General features: G+C 42.0%; 1 protein-coding gene across 2 annotated transcripts in view; it reads left to right on the top strand.

The window, feature by feature from the left end:
• The first annotated feature begins 4,498 nt into the window (after positions 1 to 4,498).
• The window catches only part of gucy1a2 (guanylate cyclase 1, soluble, alpha 2), a 56,088-nt gene continuing 36,567 nt past the window's right edge, over positions 4,499 to 24,019 (top strand). Inside the window, exons 1-5 of one of the 2 annotated variants that reach the window (XM_080890006.1) lie at positions 4,499 to 5,355; positions 5,445 to 5,778; positions 14,452 to 14,513; positions 15,877 to 15,986; positions 20,150 to 21,060. In XM_080890006.1, the coding sequence (XP_080746132.1) occupies positions 5,461 to 5,778; positions 14,452 to 14,513; positions 15,877 to 15,986; positions 20,150 to 21,060 (1,401 nt within the window). In that variant the 5' untranslated portion in view covers positions 4,499 to 5,355; positions 5,445 to 5,460. Of the gene's footprint in view, positions 5,779 to 14,451; positions 14,514 to 15,876; positions 15,987 to 20,149; positions 21,061 to 24,019 lie in introns of both variants that reach the window. The other variant, XM_080890005.1, reaches the window with a different exon arrangement.

Below are 24,019 nucleotides of genomic sequence, written 5' to 3' on the forward strand. Positions count from 1 at the left end.
CCTGTTCTTTTTTTCTTACATTTTTAATCTGTGGGTACACAGAACAGGGACTCTTTATTTAATAAGGGACATTATTAAAATACTCCTCAGATGGCACTGGTCGGCACTTTTATTAAGAGAAATCAGGTGTGTTATGAGACCAGGGAGATTGCCCCTTACTTGTAGTATGAGCACTGACAAAATTTCATTTCCCTGAAAAGGCAGTGTTATGTGTTATTATTGTTGTTTTTATGAGCGATCAATAATCTGTGTGTTGTTTATTATTTTTTCTTTTTCTATGTGCATCTGAGTGACAGTTTTGGCATAAATAGGCTGCACTTGCCGCCATGAACGTGATGCAGCTGACAAAAAAACAAAAAACAAAGCCATCACTCAATACGTGAAATCAAAAGTTGGGTCACATTCCGGTCATTTACGTGGAAATTTGGCTAAATCTATGACATACTCCTTTATGCAATTCCCTACTCTTTAACCCTGGTTGAACTTAAAAAAACATCCTCATGACCAGTAAAGCAGGTTCTTTATATTGTACATGTGTCAGAGAGGCACAGTTTCACGGTTAATAGCGTCAGAGTGGCGTGGAGTGATGTACGGTTATGGCCAATTAGATTGGCTTCTGGCAGATTTATGACCAAATCAGCCATTTGTCTTCTCCCATCCCTGCCTTAGCTGGCCTGACTCCTGGTATTCTGCAAACCCCCGGCACCATCCTGTTGCATCTGCTGTAGCTTTTGGTTCATTTATGCCCCCACCCACTCTGCCTCAGTATAGACAGGAGGTAGATATTTGACAGAGAGATAAGACAATAACATGAGTGTATGTCTTCTGCGTCACAAAATTGAAACCGACATGCCTGCTTAGCAGCGCTCGCCACAGACACACGCGCAGCAGAACGAAAGGATCTTAAAGGCATGACTCACTGGTGTGTGCCATGGGCCTGAACCTTTCTTATCTTTGTGCATTCCATAACTACACGCATTTCATCTTTTACTGGCTTAAACTCCAGTGATGCTGTTTCCTGTGTGGCTTTGTCTATATGTGGGTTTTTGCTCCATTTCACAAGTATGGATTTAAATACTTCTCATTCTGTGTGTGTTGTACTGCACTGGTTAAATTGTGTGACAGTATGGCTGGTATTGTTTTTATCTTTTGAGTCTGCTGGTGTGCAGTACTGTGGAATGAACTACTGGAAAGCTGGTTTTGAGTGGGCCGTTGTGGCAGTTTATAGTTCTGCCTCTGTCTGTTCTGCAGATAGATTTCATCAGTCATGCAAAATACAGATGCGCAACTTTCCAGGGATCGTAATTGAGGTCAGGTCAGAAGACACGTGTGGTCTGAGTAGAAAGAGCCATGGTGCAAGTGTTCCCTTTCATCTTTTAAGATCCTGTCACTCAGATTTATGTATTTTCTAACTTTGCCCAAATGAAGAGTTAAAACTATTTATTTTCCAGGGTTGGCTGTTGCCTGAAAAATCATCACAAGATGCTTTTTAGTCATTTTCATAAATTCACTTTTCTCCACCCTGCGTGCCGTCACCCCTCTTTTGCACGTTACGTGGTGTATGCTGTACAGTGCAGCGAGGAATGCCCAGACCTCTACATTGGAGAGACCAAACAGCCACTTCACAAGCGCATGGCACAACATAGAAGAGCCACCTCCACAGGACAAGACTCAGCAGTCCATCTGCATCTTAAGGATAAAGGACACTCTTTCGAGGATGCCAATGTTCACATTTTGGACAGAGAGGACAGATGGTTTGAAAGAGGAGTGAAAGAAGCCATCTATGTCCACTGTGAGCGACCATCTTTGAACAGAGGCGGTGGTTTACGACACCAACTGTCTGCCATCTATTATCCAGTTTTGAGATCCCTTCCCAGACGCCTTAACGCCCACTCACATCCTGGGCCATCTGACCTCAGGAAATCACATGATAAGGTGGAGCCAGGTTTCACAATGAGCTCACCCGAAACCCTGGCTGATTGTGACCTAAACCCGCTTTCACACCTTGGCTCATGTGATTAGGTAGAGGATCATCAGGGGGTCCTTTGTCCCTCTTTGGAGAGAAACTCCCACTGGGTTTAAATCTGGGACTCCCCACCATTTGACCTTAGAACTGAAGAAGCTTCTCGGATGAGAGGTGAAACGGCTTCAAGCAACTTAAAGAAGTCCAGACGCTTTTCTTTCCAAGCTCCTTAGACTACGATGACCTGGATGACCGAGAACCTTCACAGACGTAATCTGTTTTACTTCTACTGACTTTCATTCCTCTTCTGTCCAGTGCATACCTCCACCTCTCCAGACTCTCTTCCCCCTGCTCCCCACTCTCACCACAGATCACATCATACTCCACGTAGACTCCTGCCCGACCTCATCTGTCAGCCCGTCCATCCACCATTGCGAACACGTACTGTGCATCCATCAATCCTTTTTTAATTCTGTAGGAAAAGCAAGGAGCTGTGCCAAGAACACTCAAGGTTGGACTGCTTCATCCGTTATTTCAATGATGACATTTCTATTGTCTAATGGCATCCGTGTTACATGCGCCTATTGAAGGAGATTACCACAGTATTTCAATAGTTGCCCTTTCTATCTGTTTTGCTTCCACGATAGCACAGCCAGTGATCTGTTGCCCTGTCTGTACTTAGCTTTAGATGGCTGGCAGCCAGCTCGAGGCAGTCTCTCAGCTGGTAGGCTTATCTCCTTTGGAACATCATTTATTCTATTGTAGTGTTGGCTTTATTAAATGCCCACATTATGACTGATGGATGGCAGACTGATGCAGACAGATAAGGAAAGAAAAAGAAGGCGTTCGTGTGTGTGTGAGTGTGTGGTTGTCTATGCACAAGAGAAAGTGTGTGGGTGTGAGTTAGAGAGAAGAGAAAAAATAAAATGATATGCAGTGGATTGGGGTCACGCTGCTCCAGAAAGTCAAATGAATTAGCGCGCACCTTCATGAAATTGTGTTAGGGTGTGTGAGCATATACATGCACTATGTCTGTCTGACTCAGTGTCTTTCTGATTGGTCCATTGGGGCCATTAATGAACATGATCTGCTAATAGAGGTCAAGGTCGTGACTGTTGTTAGCGCCAGACTGATCGTCATTCTGTCCTCTGATCAGATACAGCAAGCATGTGCCACCGCCGCGAGCTCCATTATCACCCTTTAGAGCCATGTTCGTCCATGTAAACCCGAGCTGAACATATCTGGCACATTGCCACGGACCTGGCTTATTGACCACGGCTGTTGTTTGATTACAATCAGATGCTGCTCGAGTGCCATTTCCTGTTAGTTAATTGAGGAGCAGACTGTTGTCTGCCAAGATTTCACAATTATGAAACCATGTTAATGACAGTATGGAGACTTCCATCTTTAATTCATTTAATGTAAAAGTATTGCATTCACTGTGTACTAATTACAGCCATTTTTATATTCCCCCCCTTTTCCGGTTGCTCAAAAGTAAATGGACAAACTAACATAATTTTAAACAAAATGACTGTCATTAATACTTTACATGGTGTTCATATTACACACACATTCACAGTAGAGTCTACAACACATTTTGAACTACAGATCAATTGAGAATGTATGAATAGCCTATTTGAAATGAATGAATAGTTGATTCGTCTTTAATTACTGTTTCAGAGAGCATGTTTTTTGCTTTTTGTTTTTGGAGAAAACATCTGCTTTCATCCAAGGTAACGTCACTTTTTACTTAAGATCTGACAACACACAACCACAGTGATTTTAATCTATTTTATTGAAAGTGAAAATGGCAGTGTTGGAATCAAAAATGATCAATACTGATTCTGTATTAATAAACATTTAAAGTTTAATGAAGACTATCCGGTGCATTCAGCATTGGTAGTATATCCTTCATGGGGGATGTGCTTCCCACACTCACTGAAATGGAAGCCCAGGTCCCTTTATAATCTTATGAGCTACTTTTGCTAGCTATTTTAGGGAACAGCCCTCACTTGGCGCCTTTTCATTTAACGCTTTTCCCGAGCACTTTATACAACATAACTCCTTCACACAAGCACTGCTTTCAGTGCGTCTATCTAACATCCCATGAAGGCTTGAGCAGTCAGGAAGCGAACCAGCAACCTACTGACTAGTTAACTGCTCTTCAGTTATGTCAGTTTGTCATTGTCCAATTACTTTTGTCCAATGTCTGCGTGAGTGTGTGTGTGTGTGTGTGTGTGTGTGTGTGTGTGTGTGTGTGTGTGTGGGGGGGGGTTATGTATGAAAATGGCTCTAATTCCTAATACGAAAGACATAATAATAAACAATAAATAAAAGTAATAATAAATACAAAATAAAAAATGTAATACAAAAATAAACTAAAGTACACAGACTATGACATTGCCCAACTCCGTCTGTCTATCGATTGGCTCTGGTTTGTTTTCCAGCGCAGAGTAGCGCGTTGACGCGTACTTCACAGCGCGTGCTTCGCAGATTAGAAGCACCACTGGCGCGTGCTGCTACTGCTGGCTCACCTTTCGCGCTCACTCTCGCGCGCGCTTTTACCTTTCTAGCTCACCTCTACCCCGGCCACTTCTTAAAGCAACAAAAAAGGGCCAAGGAGCTGCCGTGAAGGAGCGGAAATAAAAAGATGGAGGAATGCCCGGACTGCGGTTAGCAGCTGGAGGACCGACAAGAGAACCGCTGTCGCAGAGGACTAAGAGCAGGAGGAGGAGGAGGAGAGAGAGGGAAGCAGACGCATCTCACATCTGCGGTGACTTTGGGGATTTCTGGGCAGCGTGAGGAGAAAAAAAAGGAAGATACGTTACATTTTTTTTCTGATGCTGTTAAATTCTCCCGCGTGCAAGAGGAATAATTACCATGTGTTTGGATTATCGGTGGACCAGCGCGTTATGCTCTGCAGTTTCGGCAATTAGGGGGACATGTCCTTCAAAATAGTTGCGTCTTTTATTAAAAATAAACACTGTTGCCGGGCGTGATGAATTCTTCCGCTCCTCATTTTTAATCGGAAGCATCCGCTGGAGTGTTTGGCCACCCGGGGGAGCGGCGAGGAGGACGTTTTTTAGGGGGGTAACGGAGGACGGTTTTAAAGAGGTGATACCCTCCCCCTTCATAAATGCTTGCGTGCCGTTAGTGCTCTCGCTCTCAGTCGACCTCACCCCCTCCTCTCTCTCTCTTTCCCCGCGTCTCACACGCAGGCAGACGCGTCTCATATGCATACACAGACACGGGCAGGACTGGACATTATCTCACCCGCACACCGACACAGCATGCGCGCATAATCACACACATACACACAAGCCTTTCCTCTCAACCAGCCAGCCCTCCCTCCCCCCACTATCTGATGACTCCCCGGTGTACAGGTGGACGTGGTACGGAGCCGACTGTAGCATCATCCTCATCCTTAACACCGCCACTGTTATCATCATCACCATCCTCCTCCTCCTCCTCTTCTTCTCAGCAGCACAACCACCACCATGTCCTCGTCGTCGCGCAAGATCTCCTCGGAGTCGTTCAGCAGCTCGGTGGGCTCGGACTGTGGGCTCGAAAGCCCCGGGGGAGACGGAGGGGACGGCGGGTTGGAGCCGGCGGAGGAGATCCGAGGGTGCCCCTTCTCTTCCTTCCCCTCCTCCCACAGAGCGGTGCTCTGGAACGGCCGCAGCCCCGCCGAGAGGACCGTGTTCCCGGCGGGTGAGGAGCAAGCACCCGGCGGACCACACAAGAGGGTCACCAGGAGGAGAAGGGTGAACCTCGACTCGCTGGGGGAGAGCCTGAGGCGGCTGACCTCACCCACGGTAGGATTTCAAACAAGTGTGAAAAAGCTTCACTGTGACCTCATCAATTGTCTTTAACATGTTTCTAAAGAAAGTTGCGGTGATTCTGGTGCATTTTGCCTCCTGCTGTCAGGATATTGGTCACATCAGGGACTTAAAGTGTGTGTGAATTTGTGTAAACGATAAAGTATTCTTCTAAATCATTAAAAAAACGCCTTGTTTGTCATACAATTAGGTCAATTACTGACCAAATCAGGTCTCCTGAAGATGAAACCTGTAATTTAAAACCAGCAGGGTCAAATATCCTGATGCATTTATTTCACTGCTCAGAGATGTCTCCAAAGTTCAGAAGGAACAAAAACAACCCAACAACAACATTCAAGCCTCTCCACATTAGTGTATTACTCCCAAAAACCCAGACAATGCCCTTTCTTACATCATGATAGGATGTGTGCTGTGCTGTCTACGAAAAAAGCCTCTTTTCATCCTTCACCTCTGATAGCCTGAATCATCTGGCTGATTATATAATAAATATGTTGTTGTGAGTTAGAGAGAGACAGAGAGAGCGATGCCCATGGCTCGTCTGTGTGTATGCGAGGATGCTGGGAGTGTGGCGAATGAGCCTGCTGCTGTGTCTGCGTGTCTCAGTTGTGTGACAGGCTGTAATACAATAAAACCGCTATTAGAACTGAGTGCGATTGTGATGGATGGCGTGTTATTAGGGAATCTGCTATTGCACTGTCCCTCGCGATGGTACATCGGTTTGGGATTTGATTGCATCTGTTGTTCTGTAGTTACTCAACAATAGAAAATAAGTAAACAGATGGACAGACAGATGTGGGCAAAACAAAAGTACCAGTTGGGGACAGGACATCAGCTTTTAAATAAATTATACCACAATCTCCAATACTTATGATATTAAGGTATTTGCATATTATCAGTGCCACCATAATGTTGCTTTTTGGTGCCTTAAAACTGGGTTTAAGCACTCGCCTATTCCGAACTTCTTTCTGGACAGAGAAGATATTTCCTAGAGATATTTGTAAGCACCAGAAAAATGTGCATGCTACAAATAAACTGGGGAATAAAACAACAAATCGAGTAATAGGATGACTGTTGTGAATGTCTCTTTGTACCTGATTTGCTCAAGTATAAAAGAAGCTTATTTAGCCACAGTGCTTCAGTAAAAACATCTGTTAGTTTAGGTGCATAAAAATAATTAAAAAATACTATAGTGCGTTTATTGCAAGTAGTCTGTCGTTACATCCTGATGCCTGTTTAGGATATTGAACTGTAAATGTTGTCATGAAGGAGTTCAGTAGACATTGCCCAACTCTAAAAACGACAAAATCAGCGCAAGAGTAGTCTTCTTGCTGTGTTGTGAGTGAAATATGTATCTATCCTGAGTATTTGGTCATTGGTTTGTGACTTTGCAATTTCATGCTGAAAATCTAAAAGATTATGAACCTGAGTAGTTTGTGATAGTTTGGCCATGGTTTAACATGAGTGGGAAGTAAATCAGACACAAGCTGAAGACTTTGAGCCACAAAGTGTGTTGCTGAGACTTGAGACAGGCCGGAGACATGTCCAGGGTCTACTTTGCCTCTCACCCTATGACAGCTGGGATCGGCTCCAGCACCCCCATGACTGTGACTTGAATAAACCAAAGAAGATGGATGGATAAATGGAGTGCCACATTGACTCCATAGACTGTGTGTAAAATATGGAATTAACTTCCAGGTCCTGATATGCTCTAATGCACAATTGTGTTAAACTTGTGTTGTTGTTGTTTTGCTAATAACCAGCAAACCGTGACTCGTCTGTTTTGCAAAAACAAACGTGTCCAAGACTAAAGACGACTCCTCGTGTCGTAATTTAGCACCTCAGTAAACACTTCCTTAACGAGTTTATAGCTTCACTTACTTAAGTCTTAGTGAATACTGCGTGATGTTCATTCTACATTACTTATGTTTACAGCACTTTTTAAAACACACAATTACAAAGTGCTGCAATGTTTGGATAAAACCACACATTAAAGATAAGTTTTCAGTTCCCAGCATACAGTCAAACATAAGGTCATACTTCTAGTCCCACATGCATACTTCCATGCACGTATTAGAATCAAACCAAAGCCAAATATAAAAATTAAGGAAAAGGCAATTTATAAAAATGAATTTTCAGCAGTTTTCAGCATTCAGGGCTGAGGATGGCTGATCCAAAATTTTAGGTGTTGCAACCTAAAAAGTGCGATCGCCTCTGGTTTTAAAATGGAGTGTGTAACAGTTAAGAGGTCCCGATTGAATGATCAGAGAAGCCGGGCTCAGTAGGTCTGCTATATAGCAGCAGGAGCATGGCCATGTAGGACTTTAATAGTTATTGATAACGTTTTAACACAGATTCTGAGCTTTAATGGAACCCAGTGAAGAGAAGCATAAAGAGAAGTGAAAAGCAGACCAGCTGAAGGCGGATCTTAGATGTAAGAATGTGGACTGGATAAGCTTTGAGATGTGAGTCAAAATCAAAATTTGATATTGCTTACAACTGACCAGCTTAGAGTAGCAGTCAGGGCTGAGCCCGAGATTGAACTGGAGGCTGTTGAGGTTGTTGGGCTTAACAGTAAAATACAGAATAGCAATGATGCGTGTATTCTGTATGTTTACCCCTGGGTATACAGAATACACGCATCATGGTGTGGCTGTCTATCGATTATTGTGTCTCCCAATGATGATCATGGGAGTTGTGATGGTGATGAGGTCAACTCAAATCATCAAAATGTAAGTCCACAAATGTCAGTGGCGTTGTCCATTGTTTATATACAGCCTATGCTTGATTCCCTTTGGTACCGGCACTAGGTTCAGTGTTTTTATTTTAAAAAAATACCTTAAACTTCACAGTCCTTGTTCCTTTTATCCCTGAGTAGATTTTAGGGATCAAAGACATGGATGTAATGGGGATTTTTTTTTCTTGACAGTCAAAATGGCCTGAAATGGTGAAAATGAAGGCAGCGGCACTGTATAGTCTTGTCTTGTTTGTGGTCTGTTGGGGGACTAATGAAGAATAAAGCTTTGTCAGATGTTACCGCTGGGATGCTTCGTCATCGCAGCGGTAACATCTTGTTCCACTTGGACAGAGATAAGTATAATAGCTGAATAGATGACCATTAGGTATACAATACATAACAGTCTTTGCTTCTAATCTGCTCTCATATGGTTACAAGATCTGTGTGTACTCCACGGAGCAAGAGCACTCCTGTGTTTTCATCAGGCTACGGTTGGTTGCGGGAATAGGTTTCTCCAAATTGCAAACACTCAGCTCTCGTGCTCCCATTCCTGCGAGAAATAGATGTTGTGGTGAAATCGATGCAGAAGAGCAGCGATTGTCTGCTTTTCTTTTCTTTTTTTTTCAATGGCCAGGCATAACCTCGCAAAATAACAATATTCAATAGCATAGCTGAAAAAAACTGAAGTTGGTGTATATTGGAGAGGACCAGTGAGAGCCAGCTTCAACTCTCAGCTGCAGCTCTTACTGGCCCTGATCTTTAATAGATCTATGAAAAAATAGGGAAGAGGGAACACTTAAAGACTGATTAGTATAACACTCAATGATGGTAATATCCAGCATTTACTGTACATGTGGATGACTCTGTGGAACTGTGTGTGTCTACATGCATGTATGTGTTTTTTTTTTGCAATAATATGCAACAGTTTGGCATCCTTACGGGTCATTATGATGTGCTTTGATCACAGAAAAAGGGAAAATGTCCAAGGTCTGATGGGCATTTGTGTGTTAGAGCAGCTCTGCCAAAAAGCCGTGGCGTAAACGTCTCCTTATCATGTTTCTTTACTATGGAAATGTAGGGAGGGATAGAAACAGGGATGGGGAGGGATTAAAATGGAGCCGTAAGTAGCGACATACATATGCAAATTAACTCACTGACTGATCAAACAACACGTTGTTTATTATCTTTTTTGTTCTCCCTCTCACACAAACTCTGCTCAAGCACACAATGGGTGCGTGCAGAAGCAGTGTCGACTACTGATTGCACTGGACCGTGACCGACGGAACAGAGCGTGCTCTCTGTGGTTGTCTTCACACTGACCTAGAAGAAATAACACACACAGATACATCCGTGCTCACCCACAATTACATGTGGTCAAACGCTCTGCCTGTTTCTTGTGCGCTTAGTTTTGTGTACACACATGAAGGGTGGCCATTAGCTTTGTGACCTGTAATGCTGATCAGCCCTGAGTGTTGGTCACAGATATGAAAAAAGTGAAACTCTAGAGTACGTCCTAGAGTGTAAATCCTTAAAGAGTAGATCAGTGTTGCTGGAAGCTACACTGCTTACAAATATCGATTACCTGTTACATAATTAATTAATTATAGGATTACCTTCCTGCTGCTGTCTGTCATCTTCTCCCCTGTGGATTTCTTCACAATGAGTTTGTCACCTTCTGGTGACTTTACCCACATTTATATTGTATGAGGAGTCATGAAGTACTGACTCTGCTAATTCAAATTGGTGGAGGAATCTTCATGTTTTAATAAATAAACTTACTGGCCACTTTATTAGACACACTGCTTTAAGCTGTTAAGCCTCCAGCAGTTTTCTGATCTCCGCAATCTCCTCCCTTTTGCTCCCATCTTTGGGTGTGTGGGTGCTTAAGAGGTTAACTGCTCATTTGTGCAGATATCTAAGCCAATCGTGTGGCGGTAAATCAGCGCATTTAGGCATGTAGACACGGTCAAGACGACCTGCTGAAGTTCAATCTGAGCATTAGAATAGGGATGAAAGATGAAGGGTCAGAATTTGGTGCAAACAAGATAAAAGTATGAATCCATCTTGTCTTGCATCTGGTGGTGGTGTAATTTTCGGTTTCTTGCCACAGTACCAGCTGAGCATCATGTCACAATGCACTTAATCTCATACTGGTTTCTTGAACACCACAGTGACTTCAGTGTACTTAAATGAGCTCCACAGCCATCAGATCTCAATCCAACAGAGCACTTTTGGGGTGTGGTGGAACCTCATGGATATGCAACCTGCAATACCTGTATGATGCTGTCATGTCAATATTAGCACAATTTCCTATTCCACACAGTCTATCACAATCCAAACAATCAATAATCACATCAGATGCAGCTGTTATTTCATTAAAACTGTTGTTTTTTGTACCGTTAAATTACATTTTTTAGAAGATGAACATTTCCTCCTTAGCTCTAGCAGCTAAGGCAGACAGGTTTAGCAGACGTGTTAACTGACAGCACCACCTACAAGCAGAGCATGGTTCCTCAACCCAAATGACCATGCATAGCACAGGAGTGGGAGCTGTTCTAAAGGGGATATCACACAGACACACACACAAAGGTACCAAGTATACAAAAAAGCACAAGTCATGAACTCTGTTTGTTCAGATACATTTTTTTTACTGAAACTGGATCTGAGTAGCTGCAATTGTGACATATAACAGTATTTTAACAGCTAATGGGCCTGTGAGTAATCAAGGCTGAAGGTTGTTACTGACTTATTAAAGGCCTTACACTGGATGCTTTCCTTTGGATTGACTTTTATTCCTGCATAGCTGTCCCCAAGTGACCAGAGTTTACCTCACCTCTGCAAGCTGAGATTTTGTTTCCCTTAAATATACAAGAAAAATCTCCACGAGCCGTCTTAGAGAAGAGTGTTGTGGTTAAATGCATGCTGGAGGAGGCCTGCAGACGAGTTGACACACACACACACACACACAACTCCCAAATGTCAACCATGCATTGTGCAGACCTCCGTGTTGGGAAAATTGGCTGCTTTATTCAACTCATGTCCAGAGGCTGGTTTGAAATGTGAAAGTGTAGAAGAAAACAGGACATTTCAAAACAAACAGATGCGCAACCGTATCCGAACAAACCTCTGTGCAAAGCGTAGGTCGACCTTTGTAGTGACAATTTTCAAACCTGTTTTGTTTTTGCTTTCCATCCGTTTGTCAGACACGGTTTTCTAAAGTGATTTACAATGAGTGTGTTCAACCTTTGTAGAGGAAGCAGCTAGATGTCATCAAATATTCACTCCACTGTCGTGTCTGAGACACTGGCTGCATTACGCTTATCGCGCTTTATAGTCACATTAACTGCTGAACTGTTCTCAGAGAGAGCCTTAAAATCCAGATAAAATGCAACGATTGGTATTCATTTTATATAGTATGCAATTTAACATGTTCATTATCACCCACTCAGTATCGTTCTGTTGCTCCCAGCTGAGAGTTTAAATAACCCACAGCAACAAGTTGGGCATCTTGATTTGGTAACTCGACGCTTACCAAATCCTACCATCTCAGCACCTTTGTGTAACTGAATGAGATTAATGTGTGTGCAGTAAACAGGCCAGGGATGCAACAATGTAGACTAATGATCATGAGTGTGTACAGTAGGTTTGCACATTTAGGGCTGATACCAGTGTGTGCCTGTGTGTTTGGCCAGGTTTACAGTAAGTATTATTATAATGTAATGTGGCCAGTGAATAGCTTCATGAAAGATGCATTTAAAGGAGTCAGGCTGTCATGAGAAAACACTCGTTCTGTTCTGTACGTACATTTAATTCAGTTCAACTTTATTTATATAGCGCCAAATAAAAAGAGCTGTTGGTCCAAGGCGCTTTATGTTGTGAGGTAAATCCCAACCATTTGAGCAAGAAATTGGTGACAGTGGGAAGGAAAAATTCCCTTTTAACAGGAAGACCCTCCAACAGAATCTGGCTGAGGGAGGGGCAGCCGTCTGCTGTGACCAGTTGGCGATGACGAGAGGAAGACATGACAAAAAACACACATACATACACAACTATGCTGTATATAGAAGCTTTGTATGAATACACAGTGAAAGTATGTTGTTTTTCTTCACTATTGGTTTTTGAAAAGTACAGCCCATTGGGTGTGTTTATATCTGGGAGTTGTGCTCATGCTGTTTGGCTGATCTGTGGCCAACTGGTGCTAAAAAGTGACAAAACGTGTTTGTGTCATCAGGTGTTTTTTAAGCAGCTAACATGCAGGTTAGCTACAATATGACGTCTAACTGCGTTCACCTTTTAAAACGTCTGATGACGCACACACAGCCTGGTTCCCTGACTACTTCTCATCATTTCTCATGTTTTTTGTGCTGCATGTTCACAACTCACTAGCCTTTATGTTTGTCATTCCCTCTCTGTCTGCAAGACACACACACACACACACACACACACACACACACACACACACACACACACACACACACACACACACACACACACACACTGTCCGGAGTGGGTGGAGGCCTCAGAATGACCTCTCCAGCTGGCACACTGTGTTCTAGTATTGTCACTACAGCCTTGTATTTCAGCTGTACCACAGATAATCACATTGGACCCGCCCTCTCAAGCTTAGGCTGTCAGTAACGCAAAACACGGCAGCTGTACACACATGCACACGGACAGTTAATCTCATTGTGTTATGGTCATTTTGACATTTTTATTTAACAATATTGTTTTGGGTTTTTTTTTCTGAAATTTGGATGATACATATTACTGTTACATATTAATCTATCTTGGCTACAGTTACACATCAAGGCTGACTTGATCACAAGTAATCTGATTGGATTTTTTATATCAGACTGGATCATGTTTTGAAAATGCATTGTACAAAAGAAGAAGAAGTAGAAGAAGAAGAAGAAAAAGGACTGAAATTATTGTTGAGCTGTCCAGGATGTACCCTTGCCCTGGTGTCAGCTGGAATAGATACCGACCCTGCCTAACCCTGGCTGGATAAGCTGATAAGAGGATGGATGGATAGAATCAGTGAAATGTGATTTCATTAGGTCTTTGTTAGGTCGGCCAGATTGTTAACACATTCTAGCAAGCAAGCTCATGACACTCCTATTTGTTTTAAAATTCCTGTGCTAATGTACAGGTCAGGCTCCAGATCATATATCTCAGTTTCTTACAAAATATGCTGCTGCTCGCTGTCTTCATTCACGGAATCTGTTATTTGTTCTTCCTCGTACACGACTAAAGACCAGGGGGACAGCGCCTTTCAGTCTGTGGCACCAAGGCTGTGAAACAGTTTACCATCACAACCCTGTTTAGCTGATTCTGTGGACTATTTTAAAAAGCAGTTAATTTTTTTTAACAGGCTCTCTACTAAGAATTTTATTGAAATATTATTATTATTTATTTATTTTTAAACTACCTGGTTATTTTATCATCTTGCCGTCTTATTGTGCCTTTTAATAAGCAAAATTAGTGCGATCCTATCAAAGCAATGGATTTCAAAAACAAAATGCAATTGGATTTTACAATTAGTCAAACTTTTGCATCAATGTCCGTGTGTCCCTGAAAAACCACACGGCCACAGACCAAAGACATGCTGGTGATTCTAAATAAAGTATAAACTGAGGCACATGTCATCCTCTGACAGCTGGCACAGCTGGAGAATTGGTTAAGGAAATGAAAAATGTTAAAATGTGTCCATATCTACACACATGTTTTCAAGCTGAGGTGTAATACCAACTGAAAGATCAGCAATGAATCAGGAACAAATTTTTATTGGTTAAAATTTGGAGTTTGGTAAATTAGAGTGTGAAGTTAAAGGGCCATGCCATTTATCATAAAAAAATAATTCAAATGAGGAGAAAAAAAAAAAAAGCTTTTCTAATATTTTTCACTTCTGCTTGCAGACGCAGACTGTTCAGGAAGCTCTACAGCGGACTCTACAGTTCTACAGACAACAGGAGATCAGGTAAGGCTGGCTTGCAGTCAGTCTCTCTTTCTTTTATTGGCCTCCGGTGCGTGGAAACTTCTTCTGTCACTTGCTGTCTTTCTGCTGTCTTGTCTCCGTATCCCCGCCGCTCATTCTCTCTCTTTTTTCCTTGTTTTTCTCACTTGGCTCACTGTCACACATGTTCATACGCACACCTGTTCAGAACCTGTGAACCTTCCTCGTGTCTCTGCTATCTCCCGTTCTCCCCGCTGTCTTCTCTTCCTCTGTTTCTGCCACACTAATACAAGCGAGACAGACAAACACACGCACACATACATATATAGACACACACTCCTTCACCTCTTGTCTCGGGCTCTCTCGCCATCCTGCCCTGTCAAAACTGTAAGACACAGTAGAGAGGCTTCAGTCGGGCGTAACACAAGTAAGCATTGTTCACGAAGCATACACTGCATACTGATACAGACCCTGGACTGTGACTTGGACTTCTACTGTTATTTTCTTTAACTTTCCTGACCACTCTCCTTTTCACACTTTGGCCTCAGTTGTTGTCGCTCGGTATTTTCTTGCTTCAATTAATGTACTTCATTAAGTAATTACCAGAATTCCCACAAGTAATACTCATCTTGCCTCTAATTTTGGAGCATCACAGTGCATGTAATTGTGGCATAAAGATTAGGGAATAAGCTTGCGAGCAAAAGGCCTCTGAACTGTCTGACAAGGAGACAAATAAAAACATTCCTTATTTGCATTGTTGAGGTGACCTTGAGCATTTTTCCATGCCTCTCTGTTGTCCATCTGCTTCTGCTGGCTCTGCTAAGTGATCAGCAAATATGAACGTGTGCAGGGTATGCATCAGGTCACAGAAAATGCTAAAAAACATATGTACTCAATTACCATTGAAAGTCCCGAGCCAATCAGCTAGTGTCTCTGCCAAGTGTAAAGTTTGTTGGAGAAGGATTATGCTGTGGGGTTGCTTTTCAGGAGTTGGGCTCGGCCCCTTAGTTCCAGTGAAAAGAATTCTTATTGCTTCAGAATACCAAAATATTTCAGACAATTTAATGTTCCCAACTTTGTAGGAACAGTTCAGGGATGACCCCTTCCTTTTCCAACATGACTGCACACCAGTACACAAAACAAGGTCCATTAAGACATGGATGAGTGAGTATGGTGTGGAAGAACTTGATGGAGTGGAGACTGCGAGCCAGACTTTCTCGTCCAATATCAGTGTGTGACCTCACAAATGTGCTTCTGGAAGAATGGTCAAAAATTCCTATAAACACACTCCTAAACCTTCCAAAATAGTGCAAATGTAATTTCTCATCACAGAGACCATTCATGATGAACCACCATAACTTATGTGTTTGGTTTGTTTCCTTTACAGGTGTCAGGAAGTTGGAGGGGAGAGACGAGAGGAGAAATGTCCATTTCTAGAGAATTCTGGTTCAGAGGAGGATGTTCTACAAATCCTCCAATACATGGCCACCATACTGGGTAAGTATATGAGATAAAGGTAGATGGGAGTGTGTTTGCCACAGATCCTGCCTTTGTGTTTTTTTCCCTCCCCATTTGCATGTCCTTCAATATTAACATAGTTATTTGTGCATGTACATACACAGAACCATCCCCCAGAGGCTTGACTTGGAAAATACATTGTAGACACTTCTAAGCCTTTTAAAGGAGATGCGGTATCATGGGTAGTGTGCATGCAGTCGCAAATATACAACTATTTACAAGGATAAGCAAACACACACCACCACACACTGTATGACTCACTATGGGGGCTTCTACTGTCTCCAATGCCCAGCATCAAACACACACACACGCACGCACACTGTCCTGGTGAGTCACTCAGTACAGCTTCTTCTTCCCTCTGTTACATCTAAGATCTCTTCCTGCCTCCATCTACAGTCTCGTACGTCCTTTGAGTCTTTTTAAAAAAAATTTTAATGTTCTGATTTTCTGCATTTTCTCGGTAAGCCGGTGTTACAGTATGGCGTTTATGTCTGTTTTGGGAAGGTGTTTGCCTATGCAAATGTGCTAGCATGCAGTCTTCCAAACCCCCCCCCCCCCAGTGACACTTCGCTCAACGTGGATGACGCTGTGCAGAGGTCGAATGCTTATTGGCTAAAAAAAAAGAGCCTTAACAGGAAAGAAAGTGACAGTGGAAAAAAATAGCATGAAAAGCAAAGACTTTGCTCGTAGTGGACACATTTCAATGTTTTTTGCACTCAGTTTAGCTTAAAGACTGCTTATTTCAGACACTGCCCCGTGGTGACAGTATATAGCTATTATGTGTTCACTGGCTTTAGAAGCTATCTGTACACTCTGCATGGGTCCAATTCAAAGCAGTGTTTTAACCATTACCACCACTATGTTCATAACGTTGACTCTAGCGATAGCAGTAAAAAGTAATCCTTCTCGCATCCTACCCTTAGAATTACCAGTTGACCTAACCTCACTAACTGCATGTCTTTGGACTGTGGGAATCTAGAGTACCCAGAGAGAACCCACACAAACAAGGGGAGAACCTGCAAACTCAACACAGGTGGTGGAATCGAACTCAGGACCTTCTTGGTGTTAGACAACAGTGCTAACCACCATATCCTTTAATTTCTGTAATGAGTAAGAACTAGGGCTGGGCCATATTATACCGTTCACGGTAATACCGGTATAATGTTAGGCAACGATAGGAAAATGAAATATCGCGATAGAATGGGAGTAAAACGCGCATGCGCAGTGCCTTTGTTTTCATACGCACATGGCCGATTGTTGAGTGAAACAGATGAACCAGAATTGGTTTGTAAAAATGGTGCAACTTCCGTGATGTGGAACTGGTTTGGTGTTTGTCCGTCAGATACACAACAAAGCACATTTTTTTGCAGAACATGCAAGCGGCCGTTGTTATTGTCGTATTTGTCGGATGCTCTTAAATCTGGGAGTAATCTGGGTCCTAAACTCCGTATGCTTCAGGTCAAACAACACTGCAGCATCACTTAGAGTTAAAAACTGTCTAAATTCTTTCATCTTTAATAAAACGATCAGCATTGCTGCTTTACCAGGTGTAACTATAAAGTTTAACTTCCAGGCATCCATGAAAACAAAAGTTATTACATTTAACGGAGTTAGAAGTTAGCAGGAAGCTAGCGGAAGTTAGCTCGCTAGTTTCGCTAGTTACCTAAGCATGATATAGCATGTTCTGACTGAGAGATTTCTGAAAAAAATCAAACGTACAGCTCTGCTATCACTTCCAACATAAATGAAGACAGGAAACTAAACAGCAGTGACGTTTGTAGGGTTACTGAAGTTGGGCTAGCTGGTATATAATGATGTGCTACGTGATCGCTAGCGACACAGCTATGTTAGCATAACATAAACAGTGAAGCTGGAGGACGAACACTAACACTTTTCCACTTATAAAAGTTAACGTGAAGGTTCTTCATGGTTAGAGACAAATGCAATCGCATGGCAGGGTGCTGTAAACGGACCAAACTTCAGTCAGGAGAACAACTGAGATAATCCATCCACAATACGAGGTTAGTCATTAATATACTGCAACAACATGGGAATAGAGAAGCTGCCAGAGAATTCAACATTAATGAATCAATGGTACAGAAGTGGAGGAAGCAAGAAGAATGAGTTTAATAAAGTTTGATTTATCTGACTGCTTTGTTTCGCTTAATGTGCCTTATAATCCTGTGCACCTTATGGTCCGAAAAATGCGTACTGCACACTGCAGTTTAATGTTGCAAAGCACCTCTTTTTAACTTCAGTGGATATTATACATGGTTATGCTCAGGATATGTCAGCCCATTTCTACTGGAAATGCCTTTTGGTTAAACTTTCAGCAAGGAATTTGCATTTGCACTGTTACATTTTTATAAAGCTTTAATGTACATAAAAACCAGCTTCTTGTTTAAGTGAAAATAAATGGAAGGTTGTCTTTTTGCGCTAGTAATGTTGTGGAGTTGTATTTTGTCTCGCATCAATTATATCGTCGGTTATATCGTTATCACAAATTTTCAAATATATATCATGATAAATATTTTTGGCCATATCGCCCTGCTCTAGTAAGAACGCATTCATGCATTGTTTTTATGCCACTTTCTGATAAAAGCATCCAGCTCATTAATACTCTTTGGTTTCTGTGCTGCCAACGATTTTCAGTGAGAATAAAAGCTGAAGTCAGAGACATCAACTCAAGGATATTTGAGGAATGATTTCTAAACTTTGGGCTGATTCAACTCTTCAGTTTACACTTGGAGGGAAATGGATTCTGTAATCAAATCAATCCAAGTTTTATGTAGTTCTTGGTCAAAAATGTACTCTGCTGTGGTCTCCAGCTGTGACATCCATATAGTCTATACTCAAACTTTTGTCCTCACCATGCCTCTCCTTTCCCAGCAAAACTGGCAGTAATTTTATAATGCTCCTAATAGAAAAACTGGAGCTAAGCTAAGGCATCATCCATCATTAGCTTTCTTTCCCCATAGATCACTAATGGCGTTTCACTAAGGTGCTCCATTTTTTTAAAGGAAACATTTACAAAACCCCATTTAGGCCTCTTTTAGCCTTTATTGTCATTGTACAGAGTACAACGAAATGGGAGTGGCACTCCAATTTCGTTGTACTCTGTACAATGACAATAAAGGCTATTCTATTCTATTCTATTCTATTCTATTCTATTCTATTTTTATCTGGGTTTTCATTCTTTTGGTCATCATCCTGAGCGCATGACTGTTGGAAGAAGAGTACAAATCAGCTGATAAATAACTGATACCTGTATCATGGTTCATCTTAATAATAATAATAATACATTTTATTTATAGAGCTTTTCAAGGACAGCCAAGGACATGTACAAAAAAGCGAACAAAAAACAAGTAAAGGAGAACTAATTAGTGTTTAGATTACGCAGTTGTGTCACATAAAGCGAAACACTGAGGCCTACAGAGGATTTGGCTTTTGCTTGGACAACTGCATATACTCTCAGGCACAAGAGTACCAAAATTTCTTCTGTGACGTCAGAAGACTATATTAATCTCTAATCTGGATTCACTGACTGTGCTGTTTGCAGTTTTGTTTTTCTGTGAGCCTGTTTAGTCGGACCTTTTGATGTCTTTAATTATACTTCACAAATTCTGTGGATTTTCTTCCGTATTTATTTATTTATTTTTTTACAGTTTTATCCTGTTTTGAGGTTTTATTTACGTCAAATGTCGCTTTGACTTTTTTCTAATCTTTTAATCCCATTTTTTTTCTGTCACTCAACAAGCACCCGACATGTTTATTTTATTTTATCTGTATTAATTATATTAGCACAGCTTTGATGTTTGATTACTCAAAACACTGATTTTCTCTGCTCGATATCCCTGAAATGATTTTTTCTGCTGGATTTGAATCTCTGTCTAAACATACTATGGAGTAAAGATAATGTTGGGTTTTATATAAATTGCCGCTGTAACAGAAAATCATACTCGTGTAGGCATCAAAACATTAAAGTGCATATTTCTTCTTCAAAAACAGGAGAGTATCTTCTCCAATATGTTGATAGTTTAGCTGTTTAGTTCACTGTCTATGATATCAAAACTATGTTTACATCCTCAGAAGAGTGCAATACAGCATGGCTGACACTGGTGTTTCTCATCCCCCTGTCCCAGGAGTACCATTCTGTGAGCTGCGAGAGCATTTTGGAGAGGAGTTCTTTGGTCTCTGCTTTGAAGAAAATGAACGTGTACTTCGGGCTGTGGGTGGCAACCTCCAGGATTTCTTCAATGGCTTTGACGCCATTTTGGAACACATTCGCACCTCTACGGGGCGCCGTGCCTCATCTGAGAGCCCCTCCTTCCAGTGTAAGGACCCCCGTGAGGAGGACAAAGGCAGAAGAAAATTGGACAAAGTTGGAGATCAGGCAGAAAGAAATGGAGGAGGAAAAATATTGGTTCTTCATTGCTTCAACCCTGCCCCTGTTGTCGGGTTGGTCATGCCGGGGTTGATCAGAGCTGTTGCCAGGCGTATCTTTCATTCACAAGTGGAGGTGGAAGAGGTGCCCCCTCTAACTCCCTTGTTGCCCAATAAAGATGCAGAAAACACAGACTGTGACTCGACGACCCCGACCCCGACCGCGTCTCCCACTGCCTCACCCTCCTCATCCCCATCCCCTCCCTCTCCTTTCCCGACCACTGCTCCGACAGTTTGCCTCTCCTTCCAAATCCAGGAGACCAGCCCTCTTTGCATCTCTTCCCTCCCCAACGCCGCCTCGGCGACCGGTAAACGACCCCCCCTCTCGATCTCCACCAACCCCAGCGATCTGCGCATTGGCCTGGCCACATTTTGCCGTGCCTTTCCGTTTCACCTTGTCCTGGGGCCTCACATGGAGCTACTGCAGCTTGGGGAAGGACTGAGGAAACAGACTCGTATAGAGACTTACCGGAGCCTCTCGTTCAGGGACTGTTTTGAGATTGTCTCACCTAAGATGGATCCCTCATTTCAAGGCATCCTACTGAGGCTTGCATCCCCATTTACTATCCGTACCAGGCCTGACACCACACAAGCGGACATCAAGGAGAAGGTAAAGCTATCCTACATGGAAGATTAACTCCAGATTCCAAGTTCTTAAGTAATGAGGTCACTATTGTCATGTATTAATCAACACATCCTAAAAATCTAACCATGCCATGATTTTATTCCAGATGTATGTGCTGTCTTTGTTGCCACAGACACAGAGATTGTTAACAAGCATGATGCACTTGTGCTGTTGGAACAGCTTACATTCTGTATCACTGTTAAAACAAGCATGGCACTGCCTTTAGATCAGTGAACTGTGGCTTAGTTTTGGGCAGACTGATCCATGTTTAGCCTGATTAGAAGAGCATGCACTCTTTGTCATGTCCCAGCGTAGGGCTTTATGCACCATGGAAAAAATGGAATCTTTGTTCTGCCTTGGTATCACATGAAAGCTTCCAGTGTTTCCTCTAAATTAGTGCAAGAAGGCCACAGTTTTATTGTCTTTATAGTTACAAATTTCCCCAGATACCGATTTGTTTAATGTGTCCTAAGTCAAGGCTGAATTTAGTATAGCTAAATTTGAACTTCTCTGTCTTGTCTTTCATCTCCCCCCCCAAAAAAAGTAGTCATGTGTTAGCAGCACTTTGTTTGTATTGAACTCTGTTCCACGTCATCACATCAACGCCCACAGGCTTGTAATGATTTTGCTCAGGAGAGGTGTGGTTTGAATTGGTTCCAGTTTGCGAGAAAGAATTAATCAGTGGGATTTGTGTGCTATATCCAGCTCTCTATTGATTGGATGGTCTCCACAGGTCGCCAGCGATAGCACCGAACACCCTGACGCTAAACAGAATCGACAGAGAAGAGATTAATCAGAGCAGCCACGGTGCTGCGCAGTGTATGTGTGATTGTGTGATTGAGTGAGTGAGATAGGTATGTCTTGAGCTTAAGCTGCAGAGAGGTGCATTAATTTTATAGATTCATATCTACCATATCCGCAGGTCATGAGATATTTACATCTTTGATCCACCTTGAAGCTGAAAGCTAGTTTCTGATCATTTTAGCTACAAATTTCTTCCCATCCACTTCGAACCAAAGGCTTGAGCATGAAGAAAAAACTGTGATTTAGGTAAATAAGTGATATTTGTTTGATTTTAAATCACTTGGAGGGTTGTTTTCATATTTATGCGTTTGTCCTGTTCCTCTGCTGTCCTTTTTAGCGGTTGCTTGTGTAACAGGTGGCTTATTCTGTGTTCAGATGAGAGATGAGATGATTTTAATGAGACAGTGCCAGGACTTATGCAGGCAGACTGTTTTGGCAATTCTAAGCACAGATGCTATTTTTACTCTTGTAGGCAAAGCAACACCATGAGCAAAAGGGTGGGTGAATATAGATGGTGTGGAAGATATGGAAAGAAATCTTTACCTATTGGCTTTGTAGCGGGCGCAATAGCTGGGGCAATGAAATGACTACATGTATCATATATAGTGGCAAGTTAAATGAATGGCAATGTGAAGCTATAGTGAGTGGCACACAATGTGTTTAAAATCTCACCATGTTATGCTCCTTGTCTAAGCACTGTTTGCTCTAGTCATTGCCCTGGCACGGCAGCTAGCAGTTAAAATTCATTTTTAAACTAAACTGACGTAAATATTTCAATAAAATACCTGTATAAATAATTGAAAATCATCGAATTTGTTTTACTTTTATGCAAGACGATAAGTGGGTACATCAAGGAAGTCATACTGATTTTACATCATCGGCCACTTTGATCTTAAGTGGGCTGGACCAGTGAAACTAAATGATAGGCGTGCAAGTTCTGGTAGCTGGTAGCTCATTGCAGAGACTTTTCTGCAATTATAAAAGCTAAAGTTTTCATGAATTCACTGAAAATGTCCTTTTTTAAAAAGTCACGGAGTGACAATTTTAAGAACTATTGCCCTTAATTACCACATTTCAATACTGTAATAATTTCTTAAAATAAAGCACTTATTTGGGCATGGTTGTTGTCTGAAAAATGCAAGCTGCAATGTAGATGCTAAGATGCATATATAGAAGGTTCAGTTTAAGTGTTGTCAGTCTTGCTTTGGCCATTTTTAGTTCTTGATCCATTCATTTGCACAGCTACACAGGTTCATGTCCTGGACACATGTATGCAGAGGCACACAATAACAATGAACCGCAAAGTCCACATTCCACATGCCCTCAGCAGTCGGATCCCACCTCTTCACAGTCAGATCTCAAGCACCACTACAGCGTCTCCTCTCAAGCTTTCATCTTCTCTCTGTCAGTGTCTCTTAAAAATTCACTGTAATTCTCTCTCACCTCTCTCTCCTTCTCTGCTGCTTACTGAGGTCTGTCTCTTCCTTCACAAAGCTTTTCTGCTTCTTATCTCCAAGCCTTTTCATTTTCTTCCATTTTTTCGGGGAGTAAATTAATTTTAAAAATGTTTTTATCGATTAAAAAATGCAGCTATGATTGCTTCAAAAATGCCAGATGCATCTGGTTGGCAAAGCACAAACATAAGTTACTGATTGGTGCTACGGGCAAAAGATTGCGTGTGAAATCAGGTTTAAAATCATCCACAGTCCTCTGGTCGAAAAAGGTATTTTAGCACATCTATGTTTACTTCAGAGTCAGTGAGGCTTCCTTCTGTGTGCGTCACCAGTGACCAAACCTGGCACTGCTGAAATTTAAGTTATATATCATCTCCAAACTCCAAATACTATTTGCTAGAGACTTTAAAATATGTGTTTCCAGAGCAGGCAAATATAGTTTTTCCCAAATTTTTGCCCGGTGAATCTTGTGTCACCTGGGCAGACAGGCAGAAAAAAAACGAGAGGATGGGCTGACATTTTCACCAGAAAGGGCAGACAGTGAAGGCGACAGGCCAAGGTAAAGAGGCCTCACTCCAGTGCCGTGCAATGTGTGTGCTTGTTTGGATGGCCTTCACTGAATTTTCAGTTTGACTTCTTTCCTCTCTTCGCCCAGGGATATGTGCTGTGCAAGAGACCTACTGAAA

This window comes from Rhamphochromis sp. 'chilingali' (genome assembly GCF_963969265.1).
Source record: "Rhamphochromis sp. 'chilingali' genome assembly, chromosome: 8".
Taxonomy (NCBI): Eukaryota; Metazoa; Chordata; class Actinopteri; order Cichliformes; family Cichlidae; genus Rhamphochromis; species Rhamphochromis sp. 'chilingali'.